Raw genomic sequence first — 24838 nt, forward strand, 5'->3', positions numbered from 1 at the left:
GTGCATGCAGGGACGAACCCCTGCCGGCACTCCAGAACCAGCACCTCAGGCTCAGAGCAGAGGGGCCGTGGAGTGGAAAGGTAGAAATTTCGTTTTGCTGAGATGCGTGGCGGTGAGGCCCTGTTCCTTGCTGCTGGTGTAGATCGAGTATCTTGGCATCGCCGGTCCAGCCAGTGAGCCCGTGGACGAAGAGGAGGCGGGTGGTGGCAGATGCAACGGCATAATAGAAGAGATGAAGTTCGATTTCGCCGGCGTGCGTGGCGGTTGGGACCTGGCACCGCTCATGGACGAAGAGGAGTGGAGCAGTGGCAAGCACACGCGAGCTAATCGTGCATCAACTGGTACCTCCCCGCCCCCTCTCTCTGGTAGAAGCGAATTTCCTTTACATGTGGCAGTTCCTTAGATGGAGAAAGTAATTGTGATGCTTTTGATTTTATTCTCGTTTTGATTAGTATATGCTTAGTTCTGCTCTCTGTGCTCATGTCAATATGATGAAACTAAAATAGCAAATTAAAAGTTTAAATGTACAGAACTGGAAGCTTTTTATTCAATTAGCTGGTTACAACAGAAACAATAGAAGACAGGCAAAGTAAAAGTCAGTCTTCAGCAAGCTAATTACACTCTCATAAGCCAACAAAAAGCACTGATGAAAGCAAAAGCTACTATCAACAATATAGCTCGAAAGTAACGGAGGTGGCGTTTTGGCACACGCGTGCATATGCACCTATTATAGAAAATAATAAAAAAACAATTTTAAAAATGTCAAAAAAATCTGACATAAATTTTTTGGTATACATCATAACATCCTATGTTCGTTCACAAGTTTTCGTGGAAAAACAACATTATGTGTGGTGTGTACAAAAAAGACAAAAAAATGTCCTGTACGTAGTCGTGTTACAGCATCAAAATTTGTCTTTTTTACAGGAGCCACAGAAAAATGTTTTTATTTTTGAAAACTTGTGTACCAACATAAAATGTGTAGATGTACATGTAAAAATTTAGTTTAGAATTTTTTGACACTTTGAAATGTGGATTCACATAATGGGAGCATATGCTCCTATGAGCCAAAGTGCATTTCCCGAAAGTAACTGCTATACTGTTAACACTTGGACTTACTGGGTTCTCTGCCTTGCAATTGTACCAGCTTTTATAGGTAGCTTAAATACTGGATGATGATAGGTATCTTCTGGAGATACTTGAACTTGAATGCTGCCTAAGTATCATCTTGGTCCTGCAATTTAGTTTAACACGTAAATTAAATACTAAACAATGCATGTAGATATAAGTTAGTTGGTAAGCAAAATCCCCTTGTCCAAAATTATTATGACATAATTTCGCCACTAAAATTGATTTTAGTTGATCAATTCTCGGCCTGCACATACCAATAAAGATTAGTGCATCAAACAGTACGCCCATAGAAACTTACCATATCACAAACTAAACAGGCAGCATTCCATCTAGAACAGCATCAGCGTGTATAGATATGTCGAGCAGTGGACATCTGCACTTGCCATCTGAGGAAATGTGTGTTAAATCTGTAAGTTAGGAAGGCAACACTTAAACTCGCTTACAAATGAAAAATAATGCAGGTGCCCATCATGGTTGGTATAACGTCAGTAGCAATACTGAACAGAGCATGCCTGCATACAAAAATCAAGTAGACATACGGAGTGCTAAAATATGTGAGATCTAAACTTATTTTTTAGGTATAGTATAACTGCTTTCAAATCAAGCTACAATATGTCTTGAGCCAATTTGTATGAATAAGGTCACACAGTCAGAATTTCTGGCTTATTGGCCTAGCTTCAAAATCATTGGAAAGTAAAGGTAACAATGTTGTGTACCAAAAAACGCAGCTAATCAATATTTGTTTGAGACCAAAGGAAAAGTTGTATAACATACATAGTTTCCATGCGGTGCAATCTGCATGTCTGAACGCTTATGTTCATCTGAAGACTCACGAGATAGTTTCATCTTCCATGGTTTGCTATCTTACTTACAAAAACTAGATGACCGGTTGCGCTATCGCGCAAAATGGTAGAATCAAGTCAGAATTGAAAACATAAGCTTTAGCTTATTTTAGTATTAATTTTTCTTATTTTAGTATTAAGAATTAGCCTATAATTTAACTATTTTAGTATCTTGCAGACACACCATTCCATCGAGGTGCTGCAGTAAGATATGACAATTTAGTTCGATTTTGCACTATTTTTTCAGCTTTTATGCTTTTGTGTAAGCTCTTTCACCAAATTATGGTTACTATACCGAAAGAGGTAGCATTATAAAAGAATCATAAAAGTATAATTTTACTAATACCATGAAGAATATCTTTAGAAGAGAATTCAAATTATTGCGTAATACGGGTAACGGAATTAGTGGTGGTTATTAATTTTGAAGGCGCAAACTATAACCAGAATGCAAGGAAATAGGAAAATATCCCTAACGCCACTTGGGCTAATTGTCCAATTTTCATACCAGCACCATATAAGAAACGGATTGAGATGAAACGTCATAACTAAGCGTCCCCTATAAAAAATATTGAAATCTCCTAAGAGGAATGATACAAAAGCATCCCCTAAAAAAGATAATGAAATCTCCTAAGGGGAGCGATACAAAATTCTTCATCTTGCATCACCATACTCCTTCCGCTTGACAGACTATCAACCAGATCCGAGGCAGAAACGATTTTAGACATGGAACCTTCAGATGGAGCACTGACGCACGGACAAATGAACTAAGAAATGAGGAAGGAAACATGAAGTATTCAAAAGAGGTGCCCGCCATAGTTCCATATATATTACAGCGACCAAAAAAAGATAATCTGATACCATCAAGAATGCAGTACTTCAAGAGAGTTGTATGGCGAGGTTTGTGAAATCTAATCCACGTCATTCATACCTCATTTAACAAAAAAATGGCGGGGGATGACAAATCATACATAAAAGAGAAATCTTTCGGGAAGCAAACAGATTCATGGATGAGTTCCTCCATACTAATAGTCTAGTGCTTTTTAAACAACATGTACTGAAACTGCTTTCATATACTGTAGGCGCAAGCAAAACCATTTAACTTCAGGGTACTCTAACTACCCCAATAAAAAAAATAACAAGAGCATCTCACCTGAAACAGAGGTAGAATGACGGACATCGCATGCTAGCAGCTACAGAACACTTGCAGAGTGGTGCTCCGTTGATGCCGCAGTGCGTACATCCCAGCGCTGCACCCACCTCGTACTACAACATGAGTGCCTCCCACCTCCGCTTGCACTCTCCGGCCGCCCTCCCGCATTATTCGAGGAGGGCACCCATGCGTTAGAGGAGGGTCGATGACGGTGGCCACTTCTGAAAGGCAGAGACGCATCAGGCCCAGCAAGCTTCCTCGATGGCGCACGAGATCATTCTTTATCTTCTTCCTCTGACCTGCACACGCGGTGTTTAGAAAACACATCAGGCACCAGAGTATTGATGAATGCAAGTGAGTTTGACAGCTGCAGCTAGAGACATATATAAGCATCATTTTTTTAAGGGTGGCAGCTGCTATTCGGGAGCATAAATAAGTACCTATCACAAGAAAGAAAGTGCATCATAGATAGACCAGTCCTAATAAATATACCATAGTGCAAGGATGTGGTGAGACGCCTTGGCATTGACCACTGCAGCCACCATGGCCGCAGCGCCAAAGCTTACTCCACCGTGCCCTCCTGTAGCGAATCGCAGCGCCTCTTCTTGGCTTGGTGACCTCGTCAATCACCTGGGAGAATACGTGCAATTTTAGAAATTATTTGAGAATGCAGTCGGAACCTGAGATATAAGCCGATTTCAGAAATGAAAACAAATCTGCACAATTGCACCTACGCGTGTGTCTCAAAATTGGAAATGACACCATACAAAGTCTAAGCTATAATCTGATGCATGTCTCAAACAACCTATAGCAACTTTCCCATGAAACAATCATCAATCGTCCAATTAACAATTTGCTACAAATGCAGTAGTAAAATCTCAAAAGACATCCATCGCCACGCCCATCGAGTTGGTGCAGCTCGCCATGACTCTGCTCACACAGAACAGAAAGAAGGGGAAAGGATTCAAACGGTGTGGAATAGTAGAAATAACCTGACCATGATTTAGAGTTTGGAGTGGCTGGCCGAACCAACTCATCGCCAGTAGAAAATACAACCCTTGGTCGGAACTCGATAGTACGTGTGCAGAATATCCTAACTCAATTCTCCAGAAAAAACAACCTGCACATATCTCTACAAATGAGCTAGGCAAGGATTAATCGAGATGAACAAAAATAAATACAAATAGCAAATAGGAGTGGATAAGCTGATCATATACCTTCATTGCCCTTCTATCTGAACCGAAACCAGTAAGCCTGCAAATTAAACAACAAAAGGAGGCAAATCTTGAAGAAATCTTGATATCCCATAGTCCTAATAAAAAATACCCTACAAAGCCAAATATTTCTTGACAAGAAGGAATCAAAGAACAAGAAACAATGCACATGTCACTTGGCTTGCACAACCTAGAGCAGAACAACCATGATTATTTGTAAGATGACACTCACTGTGTCCACCTCCATGGAGCTTGATCTTGATGCCCCAATATATCATGCTCAAAACTATATGGTGATAATCACTTTGAGGCTCACCATACAAAATGATAACCTTCATCTGATACTCAATTGAATAAACTACTTAATGCGGTATACAAAGTTTTAAAGGGAAGTACATCAAATCCTAGTTTCACGAAGCAGACATGATACGAACGGAAGTTCCGAGACATTAATCTTTAGTAGATATACCAGGACACACATGAAAAACGTAAATTCAGAGACATATTGTAGTAGCATCAAATTCTTTGAAAGTAACAAATCGTTTAAACATCTCAGCTAAATCATAAGTACAAAAAATACACTTTCAATCTCTTTTAGATCTAAATCTCAGAACTATGCGTCTACGTCTCGAAAGCACATACTAAAAAATGACCAATCTTGACACATTGGACCTTTAAATCATTACCTTATGGATGGGATCGATGATATCCATTTATAGAAATATGAGAATATCCATCAGATGCTATCCATGAACCTAGAAGAATAAGATACAATAAGTACCTATAATCTCTAAAACAAATGACTCATATTATATTTGAAGAATGAACCTTTAAATCATTACCTTATGGATGAACCTGCAAAACAAATAAAAATTTGCACTGTGCATCTCTCGACTGCAGGCCAAAGTTGACATTGTGTGGGGAGCCGCCTTTAAGCAAACCTGAATTCCTGTTTATTTTTTAGAGGTGACCTAAAATAATTCTTGAACCATAACTATGAAGGATGCATTTTAAACCATCAGTAATACCACTGGCAGAACACATCCTTTAAAAGCCCAATTCTAATAAAACATACAATTAAAAAGAAATAAACAGGAGATCTGCAACACTGTTAACTGAAATAAAATAGTGAGGTCCACCGAGCGGTAACCTGAATGCTAATATATATCAAAGTGAAAGAACATAAATGCAAACAATATTAATGTTAAACAAAGAAGTCATCTATTAGTTCCGTTTGAGCAAGCGAACTCTAAAAAAAGGATGCAAGAAGATCAACTAAAAACAGAGAGAGGAACTCTCAAATAGGATCAGATGAAGCAAACATAATTAATTAAAAACTCTGATCATACATTGGAGCATGCACATTTTCCTAGATAAAATGCCTTCAAGCTTCCCCTCTGTTTATTCCCAGTAAGGAATGTGCAAAACAGTGATAGAAATTCATAAATATAGACATAAGAAAAAAGAACCCAAGTGAAAAAGAGAAGATCTCACCTAAGCTAAATGCTTCGCATGCTGTGAGCCATCCTCCAGCAACACGTAGAGAAGCGGTGAATTCCATGGGGCTTGCCTGTGGTCAGTGTTGGATCTCAGCCTGCGATATTGGACTCACATCATATTATATTTTTGTTACCGAGGAGAACAGGAAAATAAAGCAGTGTTTTTTCGTTAGGCATATTTTTTCATCCTGATCCTCATATTGTTCCTACTGAAGTAGGCATAACAAAATCTAAAGCTAAAAGGTGTCTACTATATTATTTGTAATCAGATTTAAACCTAAATCTGAACCTAAACCTAGCAAACATCCGATGAAATGGTATAATCATTTTTAAAAGAAAACATTCATTGATTTATTCTCTACTTTCTTTTGCTAAAAGGTGGAAGATAGAAAAATGAAGAATCGGTGATGTGGCGAAAGCCTAAATACACATTATAGGACAAACAAAACAAAGCATGTGGCTGCTCCTTAAGGGACAAAAGTAAAGAGCAATAATTTATGAACTCAAGACCTTTGCATGGAGGAGCAGCCACACCAAACTTGCCGCTCCAGCCTCTTATGCGGCAAGCGGCCTCCATGATGTTCCTTCCTAAGCAAAATTTATATTGGGAAACCAACAAAAATTTCAGTATTTGACTAATAGCATAATCATGGGATGTTGGATAATCAGAAACTCTAACCCACAAAGATTTAAGATAGTAATGGTAAATTTTCTCTAAAAGCTAAAAAATAAAGAATAAGCAAACCCGAATTACTACCCACCTCCGTCTAGGTTGGAGTTCTTGGAGTGGTAGTAGCTGCAATCTAGGAGGAGCTTGCGAATATGGTTCTCACAGATGCACAGCAGCACCACAGATCTCCTCCCTCACATCTCTTCACCCCTCTTCATCTTCCTTCCTGTGATTAGCTAAAAATTGAACACCACGAACAAGATCCCCATGGAAGGGCAAGGAAAAGAGGAGAGAGACATAGCGCCTGAGCAAGAGTGGGGACTTACCGACGAATCTGCGCTGGTGCTCACCTCCTCGCCCTCCTATACGCTCCACGGGGGCTGCGCTGGTCGCCGCCGCCGCCGACGATGCAGTCCGGCCGGCCGAGTGGGAGGAGAGTGGGATGGCGTGGGGAAGGGCAGGGAGAAGTCCCTTGGACGAGCAGATGAAACACGAGCAGCGAGGAGGCCGCCGTCGTCGCCGCCGGTCGCCCTCCATCGCCTCCCTCCTGCGGGCCGGCCGCACCTGCTCTGCCCCGGCCACCCGCTCCTCCTCGCCTCCTCCCGCGCACCTGGAGGAGCCGCGGCGGCGACGACTGACGCAGCATCCGCGCGGCGACATGGAGGCGCTGACGGCGGCGAGGATAGGACGCGACAATCGGGCGGAGGTCTGCCATGGCGTGGAGGAGAGGCGGCGGAGGGGATTGGGGGCTCACACAGGGAAGAGAAGCGGGGATTGGGCAGCAGCTTCTGCTAGGGTTTTTTCACCGCACCAATCGCCTGCGAGATCGCGAGAGACAGAAGAGACGAGTCGATGTCCACCCACCGCTCCGTGGAACGTCGACGAGTGCGAGCACCCGCCGCTCTCTCTCGCTGTCGGGCCCGCACAAAGAGGGACCCAATCGTCATGGAGCATACACGAGCAGAGGAAGGTGACGAAAAAATCACCACATCCGACGGCCAGAGTGAAAAGCGGGTGGGCAGATTTACTGTCGCTGTGAAAACGTGTGGCCTCGATCGATTTGCCCCTTTTGAGGCCTCCTGGAGGCGGGTACTCTAGGAACATTTATAGAAGTAATGTTTCTTCTTCTAATATCATGCATAGTTAGATTAGTTGGCAATTTCATAACTATGAAGCTCCTGGAAAAAATGACTGGAGCACAAAATATGCTGAACTGTCCTTCTACCATCCAAATAAGCTCATACTTTTATGTTACTTAAAGTGACATTTAGGCATACTTTTCCTATAAACTGGGCATACTTTTCCTATATATAATAAACAACCCAGAACCTCTGACCTGTTATCTCTATTGCGTACAATACACCCATACGGCTTCATTTTCCTATCTTCACCATATAGATAATTAACACTGCTATCTCAATTTGTTTGAACATTGTTATATGTTCTTTGCCAATTAATAGGGCAAGGACCTTATACCCCCATTACATTAAAATCTACAACTCAGTTTGAATCACCTATGGATTTTATCCTTTAGAAGAGACCGTTAATTATCTCAAATGTCTAATGTACCTTCCATAGTAATTCCCAGCCGTGCCCTAGCTTTCATAAATATTTTATTAAAATAGAAATATATTATCTGATATGTGTGCAAAACTGCAAACAAAAGTGTGAATGACAAACAACAACAAATCTCACCTGACAAAAGTTACCATCACAAAAGAGCACTGAAGAACTGTAGCCAATAACATTCGGCAATACCAATGTGTCAACAGATGAAAAGTACACATCTGGAAAATAAAAGGATAGTTTTCCGTTAAACAATGAGTACTTGGATTGGGCCCTTGTGATCAATGAATATCCAAGTCGGCAACTTCCTCTCCCACACCTCAGCTTCTTGATGGTAGTACAAATTACTGGAACATAATTATCTTTTGTCTTCTGATTGTTGCAATGACCACCTGTGGGCCAATAGGCAAGCAATATTCCAAGAAAACCAACATTTTTCAAGCAGAGAAAGCTTCATATGTTCCTGAGAAATCTAAGGTCCATAATACTCTCTTGTCATATGGGCTGCTGAGATCACCATGAGCCTGAACTCTAGCATGAAAAAGATGATTATGGCCTAACACAAAGAATTAAGAAACAGTGAAACTAAAATAGGAGCAATGAACTTGTACTAAGTAAAAAAAATGAATAAGAAGAGCACCTGGTGCAATCCACGGAACAGCTGAGATGGGTGATGCAATCCACGGAGCAGCAGATATTGGGAGCGGCCATGAAGAAAAACCGACCCAAGTACGGAAAAAGTAGGGGGCGGCGGGTGGCCAGGTCAATCGCTACCTTGGCGCCAAGCCATCCCAGCGCAGGACAAAGCAGATGAGGACGAAGTGGCTGACCGCGGCCATATTTGCGGATCAACTATAGTGGAAATATGGGAGAGTGAGCTGTGAACCTGCAAACAAAATCGCCCAAAAGAAAGGACATTAGAACAATATTTAGACAAAAGGAGAAGGAATGAACCCTGCTGCCAACATAAAATAGCAAAGGGGGAAAAACAATCTACCTCGGCGCCGGCCATCCCAGCGCAGGACAAATCAGATGAGGACGAAGTGGCTGACCGCGGCCATATTTGCGGATCAACTATAGTGGAAATATGGGAGAGTGAGCTATGAACCTGCAAACAAAATCGTCCAAAAGAAAGGACATGAGAACAATATTTAGACAAAAGGAGAAGGAATGAACCCTGCTGCCAACACAAAATAGCAAAGTGGAAAAACAAACCTAGAACTGAATTTGACTATCAGGCTCAACCACAGGCGGGCAGGAGATGAATTCCAATGAAAAGAACCCCATGTTAGACCACATCAGCACACATGTTGCCTGCATCTACGCCCTTGCTCTCGTCATCTCAGGGAGAAAATGTAAGAAAGGGGAGAAGAAGTGGACAGGAAAGGTAGTGACGAAGTCCGCCTAACCTGAAGAGGGCGGCATCATTGTTACACAGGTGGCACCTTCATAGCTTGAAGCAGAGGGCGCCACTGCTGGCTTCCAGGGCGCCCACATCCATGTGAGGAACTTCAGAGGCGATGGCCACAACATTGGAGGAGCACCTGGCTCAGGCTACAACCAACAATCATGGAGAAGGCCGGCTAGGGGCAGATGGCGGCAAGGGAGAGAGCCCAGATAGGATTCGAATTGAGTGGTGGCTTGGGGGTAGGAGGAAGAAGGAGACGGAACGGGCTCTTATTTTGACATGGCCGTGCAGATGCCTCTCGATGAGAAAGGTCTAGATGGAAATAGAGAAAAGAAATATCTAGATCCTAATCAGTGGCTAATTAAGCGGTGGAAGGTTGACCAGAAGACCAGAAGCCTAACCGGTAGCCCACCTGCCCAAAATAAATTAGAGAAGAAGGAAGGCACCTGGAAAAAAGGAGATCCACCGGCACACAACCGGTAACTCCATACTTTAAGGCTCAAAAGAAAAAGGAAGAAAATAAGGCAGTGTGCGGACCAAACATAGCAATTTAAGGATCTACAGTTGTAAAAGGAGTACGTGGCACAGCTAAGCAAACGCAAATTCGTTCTGCTTTTATATAGGGTACAATTAGGCTGGAAACTGTACAATAGATAAAGCCAGGATCGGACCAAAAGGTACATGTGGAATTAAATTAAGTTGACCAAAACTGTATAATGGCTAAAGGCCTCTAACATCAACGAATCTGTGGCTTAAGACTTGACAGTGAACACTGAAATATTCATGGATTAGACTTCCAAAGAGATAAATGTGTTAATTATTTAAAATTGATGATAACGTGTATCATACATACGAAATCTTTAATAAACCAACCATACAAGCACATACATATACATGTAATTTTTTTTGTGAGCAATGTATATTATTTGTTGAAGCAAAACACTCAAACACACCCTGAAATAAACATCAAACCCCTTATACTTCTTTATTCTTCGCCATGACTCCATAATCACCGTCATCTTTCTCTTCTATGTTGAATTAGGCGTACTCGGAAGGGTTGGCGACAAGGTAGGCCTCAATCGCCTTTAAGATGCCAAGGTAACCCTCAACAATCACCGCTTGGTCCTCCGGTGCCAGCGCACCGTCGCCGTCGATCCTCTCGTACTCCACCCTGAACTTGGCCACACAGGCGTCGTCCCCAGCCACCTCGAACTTCACCTCATTCACCAGAAACTTGAGCTGGTTCCTCACCTTTCCGCTCTCGAGCACCTCAGTCCTTAGCACCCGCGCTGCATCGTCGCGCGCCACCACGCGGCCCTTTACGAAGCTACCGCCTGAGGCAGCGGCTGCCGCGGCGCTGAGCGTCGAGGTGGTGACGCTGCCGGGGCCACCATCGCCCTCCACATTCACGGCGACAAAGAAATCCGTGCAGGCCTTGAGCAAGGCCTCGCCGGAGCAGCTCACCTTCCACGTCCGTTCGGCTGACACCGCCAGGCCGCATTCGTTCGTGATCACACAATCAGCCACCATTTTGACAGTCCGTAAGTGTACACTGATGGACGCTGGCAAGTTCTTAGACTCGTGGTAGCTGATGCTCGTGTGTGTGTGTGTGTGATTCAAGGAAGTGGCTGCGCTCATTTATTTATAGGTGCAAGAGAGTTCAGATCAAGCCTCATGTGACGCGCTCGTCAGGAGCTATCCGAGTCCTAGACTATTAAGTACTGTAAGCTGTTCAATCTTCTCCCATGTGTGCTGACTAGTGACTTTTTTTCTAGGGCGCCTAGATTCTAGATGGGTAGACGTGATAGCGACGGACGGAGATTTAGTGATGCTTACCTATGTGTTTTGCCATCCAATCAAAATCCAACAGATATGGTTTATCCAAATTTGAAACTCGAAATTAAACCTGTCTAGAAAAATTGTAAAATCTAGTAAATCATACCTGTTCCCGGAAAGTTTTATTTCCTTCAGATCACTCGGTTTATGTTTAAAGTCATTTAATCATAAACCACTTCTTTAAATGAAATAAAACTTTCTGAGAATGTACAATGAAACCTGTATGACTTATTGGACTTTTTTGCAGCTTTTCAGAACAGTTTGAATTTTGATTTCAAATTCTGGTCACGTTGTCCGTTATCTGAATATCAGCCCGAAGGTGACATAGATGTCTGACGGTGTAGATGTGAGCGGCGATAGGCACTTCTAGGGCCCTTGGCACTAGCGGTAGTGCGAGGCCGGCGGTCGCGACACCATCTCTAAAACAGAAGATGCTAATTCTGCCATCCTTTGTATATTTGGATTCTCTCTTTTGGTGGTGATCGTGTCGTGTGTGCGTGGTGGAATAGGGTTCGCTTGGTGGCATCAGTTGCAATATTTGTCTCGCGGTCTTCAGTTATGGTTTTGTCCTGAGTGGAGGGTGCCGACCTAGTCTTTAGCTTGTAAACCACTTGTATATATGGACCCAATGAAATGGAAATATTTTGTATTTTCTCGAAAAAATTGTAAAATGTATAGTGTGATGTGTCGTAATACTGTTACGAGCTTGAAAGTCCGGGCAACGAGGTAAAGGTGGCAGGATTTGTCACATTTTTCGATAGAGGGAATTTATTAATATTGCATATGTCAATTACATCTAGCCTCTGCAATGATGCAATAAATTAATGGCAGCACCGATGGACACAGCTAAAAAGAAGAAAAAAGAAGCTAAAAATAGAAAAGTCCCTGCTTCGGTCTTTGCAGCAGCACAGACACCACCAAGACAACACCTGAAATCCAGGTTCTTCGAAAGCGACGCTTTCAAGAAGGAAACAGTGCACAAGCGCCACCGTCGCCGATCGAGGATTTTAGATTTTTACCCTAAAGATAGTCACCGCTCCTAAAATAATGCCTTTAACAAGTCCGTTGCTAGACAAAACAAATTAAGGCTAGACCTTTAATTTTCACATGAAAGGTAAAACTTTAAACTTCACATGTGTTGTCGCCCCCACTTGCATACCGCTGCTACGAAAACTGAAACACCAAGCCAATCCTCACCGCAGCAAAGACTCAAACCACCAATACTAGTCCTCAATTATGGGCTTTCATAATATTCACCGCATCTAACTTCAACATGGACCAAAACATGTCCCTAAATGGCAACAAATAGCAGAGCTTCGCGCCACTCCCTCCATACCCCGGATGCCGCGCCAAGTCCAGCGCGTCCCATCTACTCCTCCACTCCGCGCGAAGAGGAGAACTAGGAGAACGCCATCCTCACTCACACCGTCTTAGCCGGCCAGGGGGCCATAACAACCAGCAGCGGTGGCCAGGAAGGGCCCCTAATCTGGTTTGTAGGTGAAAGAGCCGATCGCCCCGGAGTCGCACGCGTGTGCGACCCGGGGCTTCATTTCCTTTTTTTAATACAAAAACGGCATAATGGCTAAAGTCCTCTAATATCAATAAATTTGTGATTTAAGATTTAATAGCAAACACTGAAATAATCATGGATTAGACTTCCAAAGAGATAATTGTGTTAATTATTTCAAATCGATGATCATACATATGAAATCTTCAATAAACCAACCATGCAGGCACATACATATATATATATATATATATATATATATATATATATATGTAATTTATTTGCGAGCAATGTATATTATTTGTTGAAGCAAAATACTCAAACACACCCTGAAATAAACATCAAACCCCTTATACTTCTTTATTCTTCACCATGACTCCATAATCACCGCCATCTTTCTCTTCTGTGTTGAATTAGGCGTATTCGGAAGGGTTGGCGACAAGGTAGGCCTCAATCGCCTTTAAGATGCCGAGGTAACCCTCAACAATCACCGTTTGGTCCTCCGGTGCCATCGCACCGTCGCCGTCGATCCTCTCGTACTCCACCCTAAACTTGGCCACACAGGCGTCGTCCCCAGCCACCTCGAACTTCACCTCGTTCACCAGAAACTTGAGCTGGTTCCTCACCTTTCCGCCCTCCAGCACCTCAGTCCTTAGCACCCGCGCCGCGTCGTCGCGCGCCACCACGTGGTCCCTTACGAAGCTACCGCCTGAGGCAGCGGCTGCCGCGGCGCTGAGCGTCGAAATGATGACGCTGCCAGGGCCACCATCGCCCTCCACATTCACGGCGACAAAGAAATCCGCGCAGGCCTTGAGCAAGGTCTCGCCGGAGCAGCTCACCTTCCACATCCTTTCGGCTGACACCGCCAGGGCGCATTCGTTGGTGATCACACAATCAGCCACCATTTTGACAGACCGTAAGTGTACACTGATGGATGCTGGCAAGTTCTCAGACTCGTGGTAGCTGATGCTCGTGTGTGTGTGCGTGTGTGATTCAAGGAAGTGGCTGCGTTCCTTTATTTATAGGTGCAAGAGAGTTCAGATCAAGCCTCATGTGACGCGCTCGTCAGGAGCTTTCCGAGTTCTTCAATCTTCTCCCATGTGTGCTGACTAGTGACATTTTTTCTAGGGCGGCAAGATTCTAGATGGGTTGACGTGAAAGCGACGGACGGAGATTTAGTGATGCTTACCTGTGTGTTTTGCCATCCAATCAAAATCTAACAGTTATGGTTTATCAAATATGAAATTCGAAATTATACCTGCCTAGAAAAATTGAAAAATCTAGTAAATCATACGTGTTCTCGGAAAGTTTTATTTCCTTCAGATCACTCGGTTTATGTTTAAAGTCATTTAATCATAAACCACTTCTTTAAATGAAATAAAACTTTCTGAGAATGTACAATGAAACATGTATGACTTATTGGACTTTTTGCAGCTTTTCAGAACAGTTTGAATTTTGATTTCAAATTCTGGTCACGTTGTCCGTTATCTGAATATCAGCCCGAAGGTGACATAGATGTCTGACGGTGTAGATGTGAGCGGCGATAGGCAGTTCTAGGGCCCTTGGCACTAGCGGTAGTGCGAGGCCGGCGGTCGCGACACCATCTCTAAAACAGAAGATGCTAATTCTGCCCTCCTTTGTATATTTGGATTCTCTCTTTTGGTGGTGGTCGTGTCGTGTGTGCGTGGTGGACTAGGGTTCTCTTGGTGGCATCAGTTGCAATATTTGTCTCGCGGTCTTCAGTTATGGTTTTGTCCTGAGTGGAGGGTGCCGACCTAGTCTTTAGCTTGTAAACCACTTGTATATATCGACCCAATGAAATGGAAAGATTTTGTATTTTCTCGAAAAAATTGTAAAATGTATAGTGTGATGTGTCGTAATACTGTTACGAGCTTGAAAGTCCGGGCAACGAGGAAAAGGTGGCAGGATTTGTCACATTTTTCGATAGTGGGAATTTATTAATATTGCAGATGTCAATTACATCTAGCCTCTGCAATGATGCAATAAATTAATGGCAGCACCGATGGACACAGCTAAAAAGAAGAAAAAAGAAGCTAAAAATAGAAAAGTCCCTGCTTCGGTCTTTGCAGCAGCACAAACACCACCAAGACAACACCTGAAATCCAGGTTCTTTGAAAGCGACGCCTTCAAGAAGGAAACAGTGCACAAGCGCCACCGTCGCCGATCGAGGATTTTAGATTTTTACCCTAAAGATAGTCACCGCTCCTAAAATAATGCCTTTAACAAGTCCGTTGCTAGACAAAACAAATTAAGGCTAGACCTTTAATTTTCACATGAAAGGTAAAACTTTAAACTTCACATGTGTTGTCGCCCCCACTTGCATACCGCTGCTACGAAAACTGAAACACCAAGCCAATCCTCACCGCAGCAAAGACTCAAACCACCAATACTAGTCCTCAATTATGGGCTTTCATAATATTCACCGCATCTAACTTCAACATGGACCAAAACATGTCCCTAAATGGCAACAAATAGCAGAGCTTCGCGCCACTCCCTCCATACCCCGGATGCCGCGCCAAGTCCAGCGCGTCCCATCTACTCCTCCACTCCGCGCGAAGAGGAGAACTAGGAGAACGCCATCCTCACTCACACCGTCTTTGCCGGCCAGGGGGCCATAACAACCAGCAGCGGTGGCCAGGAAGGGCCCCTAATCTGGTTTGTAGGTGAAAGAGCCGATCGCCCCGGAGTTGTACGCGTGTGCGACCCGGGGCTTCATTTCCTTTTTTTAATACAAAAACGGCATAATGGCTAAAGTCCTCTAACATCAATAAATCTGTGATTTAAGATTTAACAGCAAACGAGAACCAACCTGAGGTTGGGTGGTTAGGAGGATGGTTGTATCCCCAGCCCACCAGAGTTCAAACCCCAGGTTTGACATCTGTGTGTCTCATAAAAGGCGGAATATTCATTCAGTGGGAGACGACGTTCCCGTCGACAGCGAGGCGCCTGTGGTGACTTCGTCAATTTCAAGATCCAATCCGCCGACTCAGTCTTCCGGAGGTGCTCATAGGGGTAGGGTGTGCGTGTGTGCGTTCATAGGGGTGAGTGTATGCGCGTGTATGTGAGCGTCTGCGTTTGTACTGTGTTTCTCAAAAAAAAAAAGATTTAACAGCAAACACTGAAATATTAGACTTCCAAAGAGATAATTGTGTTAATTATTTCAAATCGATGACAACGGGTATCATACATATGAAATCTTCAATAACCAACCATGCAGGCACATACATATATATATATATATATATATATATGTAATTTATTTGCGAGCAATGTATATTATTTGTTGAAGCAAAATACTCAAACACACCCTGAAATAAACATCAAACCCCTTATACTTCTTTATTCTTCGCTATGACTCCATAATCACCGTCATCTTTCTCTTCTGTGTTGAATTAGGCGTATTCGGAAGGGTTGGCGACAAGGTAGGCCTCAATCGCCTTTAAGATGCCGAGGTAACCCTCAACAATCACCGCTTGGTCCTCCGGTGCCAGCGCACCGTCGCCGTCGATCCTCTCGTACTCCACCCTAAACTTGGCCACACAGGCGTCGTCCCCAGCCACCTCGAACTTCACCTCGTTCACCATAAACTTGAGCTGGTTCCTCACCTTTCCGCCCTCCAGCACCTCAGTCCTTAGCACCCGCGCCGCGTCGTCGCGCGCCACCACGCGGTCCCTTACGAAGCTACCACCTGAGGCAGCGGCTGCCGCGGCGCTGAGCGTCGAAGTGATGACGCTGCCAGGGCCACCATCGCCCTCCACATTCACGGCGACAAAGAAATCCGCGCAGGCCTTGAGCAAGGTCTCGCCGGAGCAGCTCACCTTCCACATCCTTTCGGCTGACACCGCCAGGGCGCATTCGTTGGTGATCACACAATCAGCCACCATTTTGACAGACCGTAAGTGTACACTGATGGATGCTGGCAAGTTCTCAGACTCGTGGTAGCTGATGCTCGTGTGTGTGTGCGTGTGTGATTCAAGGAAGTGGCTGCGTTCCTTTATTTATAGGTGCAGGTGCAAGAGAGTTCAGATCAAGCCTCATGTGACGCGCTCGTCAGGAGCTTTCCGAGTTCTTCAATCTTCTCCCATGTGTGCTGACTAGTGACTTTTTTTCTAGGGCGGCAAGATTCTAGATGGGTTGACGTGAAAGCGACGGACGGAGATTTAGTGATGCTTACCTGTGTGTTTTGCCATCCAATCAAAATCTAACAGTTATGGTTTATCCAAATATGAAATTCGAAATTATACCTGCCTAGAAAAATTGAAAAATCTAGTAAATCATACGTGTTCTCGGAAAGTTTTATTTCCTTGGAAATTCAATTCGGCACATGGGAGCATATACTCCTGCCACCGGAAAAATATTTTAAAATGTTCAAAAAATTCAAACAAAAAATTTCTCGCTTATGTATCAATATTTTACGTGCGCACATCAAGTCTTGCGAAAAACCGACATTTTTTGTGACTTGTGTGAAAAAGATAAACAAAACGTCTCCTGCACAACCTTTTTTTACAGAAAAATTTGTTTTTTTTTTTACAGGTGACACTCAAAATGTCGATTTTCTGTGTAACCACTTTGTGAACGTGTAGAATTTCGAGATGTATCCACTAAATTTTATGTTCAAATTTTTCAACATTTCAAAAGTGCATTTAAAATGAAGTTGAAAAACCGGGAGCATATGCTCCCGGGTGCCAAAACGCCACTCCCGTTCAGATCACTCGGTTTATGTTTAAAGTCATTTAATCATAAACCACTTCTTTAAATGAAATAAAACTTTCTGAGAATGTACAATGAAACCTGTATGACTTATTGGACTTTTTTGCAGCTTGTCAGAACAGTTTGAATTTTGATTTCAAATTCTGGTCACGTTGTCCGTTATCTGAATATCAGCCCGAAGGTGACATAGATGTCTGACGGTGTAGATGTGAGCGGCGATAGGCAGTTCCAGGCCCTTGGCACTAGCGGTAGTGCGAGGCCGGCGGTCCGCGACGCCATCTCTGAAACAGAAGATGCCAATTCTGCCCTGCTTTGTGGATTTGGATTCTCTATTCTGGGTGTGGTCGTGTCGTGTGTGCGTGGTGGACTAGGGTTCGCTTGGTGGCATAAGTTGCAATATTTGTCTCGCGGTCTTCAGTTAGGGTTTTGTCCTGAGTGGAGGGTGTCGGCCTAGTCTTTGGCTTGTAAACCACTTGTATATATCGACGCAATGAAATGTAAAGATTTTGTATTTTCTCGAAAAAATTGTAAAATGTATAGTGTGATGTGTCGTAATACTGTTATGAGCTTGAAAGTTCAGGCACCGTAAAGGTGGCATGATTTGTCACATTTTTTTGATAGAGGGAATTTATTAATATTGCAAAGATGTCAATTACACCTAGGCTCTGCAATGATGCAATACCCTAATGGCAGCACCGATGGACACAATTAAAAAGAAGAAAAAAAAAGCTAAAAAAAGAAAAGTCTCGTTACAGTGCTTCGGTCTTTGCAGCAGCTGAGCAACAACACAAACGCCACCAAGACAACACCTGAAATCCAGGTTCTTCGAAAGCGACTCCTCTAAGAAGAAAATAGTGCACAAGCGCCGTCGTCGCCCGATCGAGGATCTTAGATTTCCACCCTATAGATAGTCTCCGCTCCCAAAACAATGCCTTTAAGAAGTTCGTTGCTAGACAAAACCAATTAAGGCTAGACCTTTGATTTTCACCTAATGGTAAAACTTTGAACTTTACATGTGTTGTCGCCCCCACTTGCATACCGCTGCTATGAAAAATGAAACACCAAGCCAATCTTCACCGCAACAAATACACAAACCACCAATACACTATTCCTCAATTACGGGCTTTCATAACATTCACCGCATCTAACTTCAACATGGACCAAAACATGTCCCCGGATGGCAACAAATGCCGGCATTACCCTTCGGGTACCCAACATTGTCCTACCTCTTTTGGCCCAACAAGGGGCCCATGAGAATCACCGCAGCCCAAGATGGACCGAGTACGTCGGTTGCAACGGAGGAAACCTAGAAGGAGACGGATTCTAGATGGACAAGGAAAGGAAACGTCGAATAAGGAAAGGATAGACTAGATCTTACTGTAACATAGTTGAATTCGTGTAGGACTCTCGAGACCTGGCCTCCTATATAAATGCCAGGAGAGGGCTTGCCGGAGGACATCGATTCAACCTACACAATCCCGCATACACCAAACCCTAGAAACCTTACCTACCGGCGAGATCACCACAACGCAGTCTATCGGCTTCCCCATTGTAACCTTTTTCATCAATAAATCAAGATCAGACAAGAAGGAGCAAGGGCTTTACCTCATCGAGGGCCCCGAACCTGGGTAAATCACGCCTTTTGTTCGTTTGGTATCTGATGTATCATGCTAACCTGCAGGATCCCATCAACCCTAAGCCCCTCATGGTGGGCATTGCCGAGGAGCCCCCTCGTCAATGGGTGCGCATGACCGAATTCCATCATATCCAGAATCCCCATGCATGAGGCATCCAAGGGAGTTCGCCGGTGGAGCCTTCCAAATCTCAAACTTCGGTCGGATCAAGGATCTTCGTCTTGGCATGAGGGGAACCTTTTTTTAAATGGGGACCCCGGCGTGAGAGGAACCCTAGGACCACCTCCATTATTCGAACCAGACCCGCAGGCCACTTCGTGTGAACCGCACCGAGCGGAGACCACGAGCATGGCCAGGCACAAACCATGCTAGGAGGCCAAGCCCACCCCCTCCCAAGCAGGTCTGACCAGCCCCTCACCGACATGAACGATCTTGGGATACGATGCCCCGCCAAGATCTCGTCGAGATCCATGGACAAGCACCACCAAGCATATGGATGAAATGCCTCCAGGCGTGTGTTGTGGGTATACTTTATGGGTATATCAACGGCATGGCCTAGATCCGGCAGGCCCGGGTGGCACATAGTTGGTGATGTGGCATGTGGCCAATCGGACGGCCCAGTTGCTGTAGATCCTGAAGGATGAAGTCCAGCCCAGGAACAGGAATCCGGATCCCAACCGACCTACGAAGGAGGCCGGATCCGTAGAGGCCTGATACGTCTCCAACGTATCCATAATTTCTGATGTTCCATGCTTGTTTTATGACAATACTTACATGTTTTGCTTGCACTTTATGATGATTTTATGCGTTTTCCGGAACTAACCTATTAACAAGATGCCACAGTGCCAGTTCATGTTTTCTGCTGTTTTTGGTTCCAGAAAGGCTGTTAGGGCAATATTCTCGGAATTCGACGAAACGAAGACCAAACATAATAATTCACCGAGACGGACCAGGACACCGAAGGGGAGTCAGAGGGAGGCCCGGGGCCCCCACACCATAGGGCCGCGCGGGCCAGCCCCTGGCCGCACCGGCCTATGGGGAGGGCACCCTGTTGCCCCTCCTGCGCCGCCTCTTCGCCTATATAAGCCCTTTCGACCTAAAAACTCGATATCTTTTGACGAAACTCCAGAAAGACTCCAGGGGCGCCGCCAACATCTCGAAACTCCAATTCGGGGGACAGAAGTCTCTATTCCGGCACCCTGCCGGGACGGGGAAGTGCCCCCGGAAGCCATCTCCATCAACGCCACCGCCTCCATCATGCTCCGTGAGTAGTTCCCCCATGGACTACGGGTTCTAGCAGATAGCTAGTTGGTACTCTCTATCCCATGTACTTCGATACAATGGTCTCATGAGCTGCCTTACATGATTGAGATCCATCTGATGTAATCGGTGTTGTGTTTGTTGGGATCCGATGGATGATACATTATGATTAGTCTATCTATAAAGTTTGTGAAGTTATTGTTGCTGCAATCTTGTTATGCTTAATGCTTGTCACTAGGGCCCGAGTGGCATGATCTTAGATTTAAGCTCTATACTTATTGCTTAGATTGTATCTACAAGTTGTATGCACATGTCACTGTCCGGAACCAAAGGCCCCGAAGTGACGAAATCGGGACAACCGGAGGGGATGGTGGTGATGTGAGGATCACATGTTTTCACGGAGTGTTAATGCTTTGCTCCGGTACTCTATTAAAAGGAGTACCTTAATATCCGATAGATTCCCTAGAGGCCCGGCTGCCACCTAGCTGGTAGGACAAAAGATGTTGTGCAAGTTTCTCATTGCGAGCACGTACGACTATATATGGAAAACATGCCTACATGATTAATGATCTTGATATTCTTTCTTAATGCTTTGATTCCTATCAATTGCCCAACTGTAATTTGTTCACCCAACACTTTTTACTTGTTATTGGAGAGTTACCACTAGTGTAGATAGCTGGGAACCCTGGTCCATCTCTCATCATCATATACTCGTTCTACATGACATTGGAAGTAGTGTCAACTATTTTCTGGTGCCATTGCTCTCATACTACTATTACTGCTGCTCGTGTTACTCGTTACTCTCGCTCTCATATTACTGCTGCTTTCACATCACCCCTGTTACTAGTGCTTTTCCAGGTGCAGCTGAATTGACAACTCGGTTGTTAAGGCTTATAAGTATTCTTTACCTCCCCTTGTGTCGAATCAATAAATCTGGGTTTTACTTCCCTCGAAGACTGCTGCGATCCCCTATACTTGTGGGTTATCAAGACTGTTTTCTGGCGCCATTGCTGGGGATCTGAAGAAAAGCTACACCACAAAGATCTCTAACTCTCACGTCAACTACACGCCAGCAACTGTTTTCTGGCGCCGTTGCCGGGGAGGCATAGCTCTACTCATAAGTTCACCTGGGGAGTACACTCTACCTCTCTCTCTATTTTATTTTATTTTGTTTTGCTTAGTTTACTTTTGTTTAGTTTCTTTCTGTCTAGTATTATTTTGCTTAGTTTACTTTTGTCTAGTTTGTTTTTGTTTTGTTTTACTTTTCTCATATACCCGAAAATCCATAAAAATTTGAAAAACCGAAAAATTAAAAAACTGTTGTTATGGAAGAACCTACAACCTATTTGGAGCTTATTGAATTATATAATAATTATAGAGAATCAAGAACGGGAAAAGTTATGAGTGCTGTGATAGAAAAATTGAATAAAATTGCTAAAATCTTGCTTAAACGCCATGATATAAACTGTTGCTCTAAACAGGATACTAAACATCATAAAGTTCAATGTGGCTTTAGTGAGGAAGTTTTAATTAAGAACTATAATTGGAATAGCTATATTCATTTTGGGTTCTGTTATCTCCAGAATTTGACCGGATCAGAGGTGGGCCACGATCGAAGATGGGCTTGAAGAATATACGTAGAAGAAATACATGAATCGGCCTTCTATACCAAGTTTGGGCTAGTTTGCCCGTGTATCTGTAACATAGTAGGATACGTGTCGTTTAGAAGTTAGAGTTTAACCCGTGCACGGTTAGGTGCACGCCTGAATTAGAAAGTTCCCCGACTATAAATATGTATCTAGGGTTTATGAAATAAACAACAATCACGTTCACCACAAACCAATCTAGGCGCATCGCCAACTCCCCGTCTCGAGGGTTTCTTCCGGGTAAGCACCATGCTGCCTAGATCGCATCTTGCGATCTAGGCAGCACACGTTTATTCGTCGTTCATGTGTTGCTCGTGCTTGAAGCCTTTTTGATGGCGAGCAACGTAGTTATCATAGATGTTTTAGGGTTAGCATTGTTCATCATATCATATGCTATCGTCGTGCAACCCTTAGGCATCTAGCCGCCCTTACACCTATCTTGGGTGTAAGGGCGGCACCCGCTTGATCATTGTTTAGTAGATCCGATCCGTTATGATTGCTCCTTGTTCTTCAAGGATTAGTTTAATATCTGCATTGTTAGGCCTTACAAACGGGTCGAAGGATCCGAGTGGCGCGTAGGGTGTAGTTTGCCAGCCCTAGACAGGGATGTTCCGAGGATCAACTTCGTGTTGGTTTTTAGGCCTTGTCTAGGGTCGGTTTACGATCGCCGTGCGTGGCCGCCGAGCTCGATCACGAGTAGGATGTTCCGATTGTGCGGTGAAAACCCCAAATCGTAGTAGGTCGCTTTAGCTTTATCTTGATCAAGCGGGACCACCATCTGATCGTACACCTCGTACGCATCATGGGTGGATCGGCTCTTTGAGCCGATTCACAGGACAACCTGAGAGCCGATCGAGGCTCGTATTTAACGTTTACGTGTATGCCATGCAGGAAACTAAGCGAGACATCATCCAACACCTTTCTGACCAGGTATAGGTCAGGTGGCACGCCCTTGCATCAGCATCGGACGTGCGTGCCGAAGGCTTTGTGAGCCGTCGCTCGGAGGGACCAGGGCCAGCCGCAGTCCTAGGAGATTCCCGGCTCTACGGTGTTGCCCGTCGCTACCCGCCGGTGGGTTTCTGACCGCAACACATTCTGGCACGCCCGGTGGGACAATCTTCGACATCAACCGCATCGCCATCTACATCTGAGATGGCGGAAGGCAATCCGATCAAGTACGAGGATCCGGCGAGGAGCTCAAGAAGAAGCCTGACGAGATCAAAGCGGTCCTCGAAGCCGACCTCATCGGCTCTTTTCACGAACCCGCTCACATGGCATCAGGTGGAAAGGGTTCTCACCTGAAGGCGCGCTCGATGGAGTGGACCTGTCCACCCCGTCGGAAGAACGCACCGGGTCGGCTGCGTCGGGAGATCAACTTCATGGTGGCTCATTCGCTGCACCGCCATTACGAGAGCCTGGTGAACACTTAGGAGCGTGTCGCTGCGCGTGATCCAGGAAATCATGAGCCATCGGTATTCTCCGTCGGGACCAGCTGCGGGGACTCACCGAGGAGAGATGCCACTCCAGTCCCGTCCACCGCTGCCGTTCGCGCTGGCAGCACCAGAAGTGCCGAGTTCATCGGCATACGTCGTCTACAAGATCGGTGGTGACCCTAGTGACTACCAATTCTTGCATGAGGCGCCCAAGGAGATCCCCCACGGATACACATGCGCATACGTGCCAGACTGCAGTAACTGGGCGCTCTCGAACCAGGCTGCAGCAGCAGGGACTTCTGGAACAGCAGGAGGAACGTCGGGAACAGATCTTGAGAAGCAGACGTGGCTAGCTAAGTACGCCACTCCGACAAACCTCCGGAGCTCAGCTCCTGCGGTTGGCTCGGAGGCTGGAAAAGCTAGCATGGCTGGCTAAGTATGCCACCCCGGCGAATCTTCGGAGTTCGACGCCCTGCAGCCATCACCGCGGATCAGATCTGTACAATCTCGAAGGATCAGTTCGGCATGATGCCGAAAAGGAGGACAATCGGCTATTCCAAGCCGTACCCCAACGAGTACGAGTTGATCCTGCTACCACCCAAATATCGGCTCCCTGATTTCACCAAGTTTAGTGGATCAGATGGCTCCAGCTCCATCGAGCATGTGAGCCGATATTTGGCACAGCTGGGCACGATCTGCGCGTGAGGTTCTTCGCACAGTCCCTCACAGGATCGGCTTTCGGGTGGTACACATCGCTGCCACCAAACTCAATCCGGACTTGGAAGCAGTTGGAAGAACAGTTCCACATACAGTATCACTCGAGGCTTCCGAGGCTGGCATTGCCGATCTAGCACAGGTACGACGAAGCGCGGGGAAACGGTGGCAGAATACGTCCGGCGCTTCGGGACCGTCGAGAACCGATGCTATTCGGTTCATGTGAGTGAAAAAGAAGCGATCGAGTTGGCGGTGGTGGGTCTCTCATCATCGATCAAAGACGTGGCCTCCCAAGCGGATTACCCTTCACCGGCGCACATGGTGCGAAGGCTGTCGGCATATGAACAGGCGCCACCCGGATGTTTACCGGGACAAATTCAAGCGTGCGGTGGTCCTGGTTGAGGCGGATGAAGATGAAGGGGCTGCGGGAGATCAAGAGGTAGCAGTGGCTGAATGGACTCGGGGGGCAAGCCCCGTGTCCCGCAAATGGGTTAAGCCACAAGGTCCTCCAAAAGGGTTTGACTTCGACGTGACCAAAGCTGAGCAAATTTTCGACCTCTTACTCAAGGAGAAACGACTGAAGTTACCCGAAGGCCACAA

At 45.0% G+C, this 24838-nt stretch overlaps 3 protein-coding genes and 2 long non-coding RNA genes across 9 annotated transcripts; all 5 read right to left on the reverse strand.

Moving 5' to 3' along the window:
- Window positions 1-3668: 3668 nt before the first annotated feature.
- LOC124657802 lies at window positions 3669-5241 on the reverse strand. Of its 2 annotated transcripts, XR_006988859.1 has the most exons (5): window positions 5177-5241; window positions 5021-5089; window positions 4338-4374; window positions 4118-4240; window positions 3669-3750 (listed from the first exon to the last, which is right to left on the reverse strand). It is a non-coding gene; the product is annotated as an uncharacterized LOC124657802 (long non-coding RNA). The 2 variants fall into 2 exon arrangements; XR_006988858.1 differs by lacking the exon at window positions 3669-3750 and having other exon boundaries at window positions 3817-4240.
- LOC124657803 lies at window positions 5241-6652 on the reverse strand. 4 transcript variants are annotated; one of them, XR_006988862.1, is made up of 4 exons: window positions 6595-6652; window positions 6344-6421; window positions 5829-5928; window positions 5241-5283 (listed from the first exon to the last, which is right to left on the reverse strand). It is a non-coding gene; the product is annotated as an uncharacterized LOC124657803 (long non-coding RNA). The 4 variants fall into 4 exon arrangements; XR_006988863.1 differs by having other exon boundaries at window positions 5252-5275; XR_006988861.1 differs by lacking the exon at window positions 5241-5283 and adding an exon at window positions 5591-5731.
- Window positions 6653-10473: 3821 nt separating this feature from the next.
- Window positions 10474-11029, reverse strand: LOC124651500 (major pollen allergen Aln g 1-like). The gene has a single exon (XM_047190584.1). The coding sequence runs from the start codon at window positions 11005-11007 to the stop codon at window positions 10516-10518; it is 492 nt and encodes a 163-aa protein (XP_047046540.1). The 5' UTR covers window positions 11008-11029; the 3' UTR covers window positions 10474-10515.
- A 2204-nt stretch (window positions 11030-13233) lies between these two features.
- Window positions 13234-13795, reverse strand: LOC124651600 (major pollen allergen Bet v 1-C-like). The gene has a single exon (XM_047190653.1). The coding sequence runs from the start codon at window positions 13723-13725 to the stop codon at window positions 13234-13236; it is 492 nt and encodes a 163-aa protein (XP_047046609.1). The 5' UTR covers window positions 13726-13795.
- A 2360-nt stretch (window positions 13796-16155) lies between these two features.
- On the reverse strand, window positions 16156-16795 carry LOC124651485 (major pollen allergen Aln g 1-like). Its single transcript, XM_047190573.1, has one exon. It carries the CDS (start codon window positions 16723-16725, stop codon window positions 16234-16236), a length of 492 nt encoding a protein of 163 aa, XP_047046529.1. The 5' UTR covers window positions 16726-16795; the 3' UTR covers window positions 16156-16233.
- Window positions 16796-24838: the final 8043 nt, after the last annotated feature.

The sequence above is a fragment of the Lolium rigidum genome, chromosome 5, assembly GCF_022539505.1.
Source record: "Lolium rigidum isolate FL_2022 chromosome 5, APGP_CSIRO_Lrig_0.1, whole genome shotgun sequence".
Lineage (NCBI taxonomy): Eukaryota > Viridiplantae > Streptophyta > Magnoliopsida > Poales > Poaceae > Lolium > Lolium rigidum.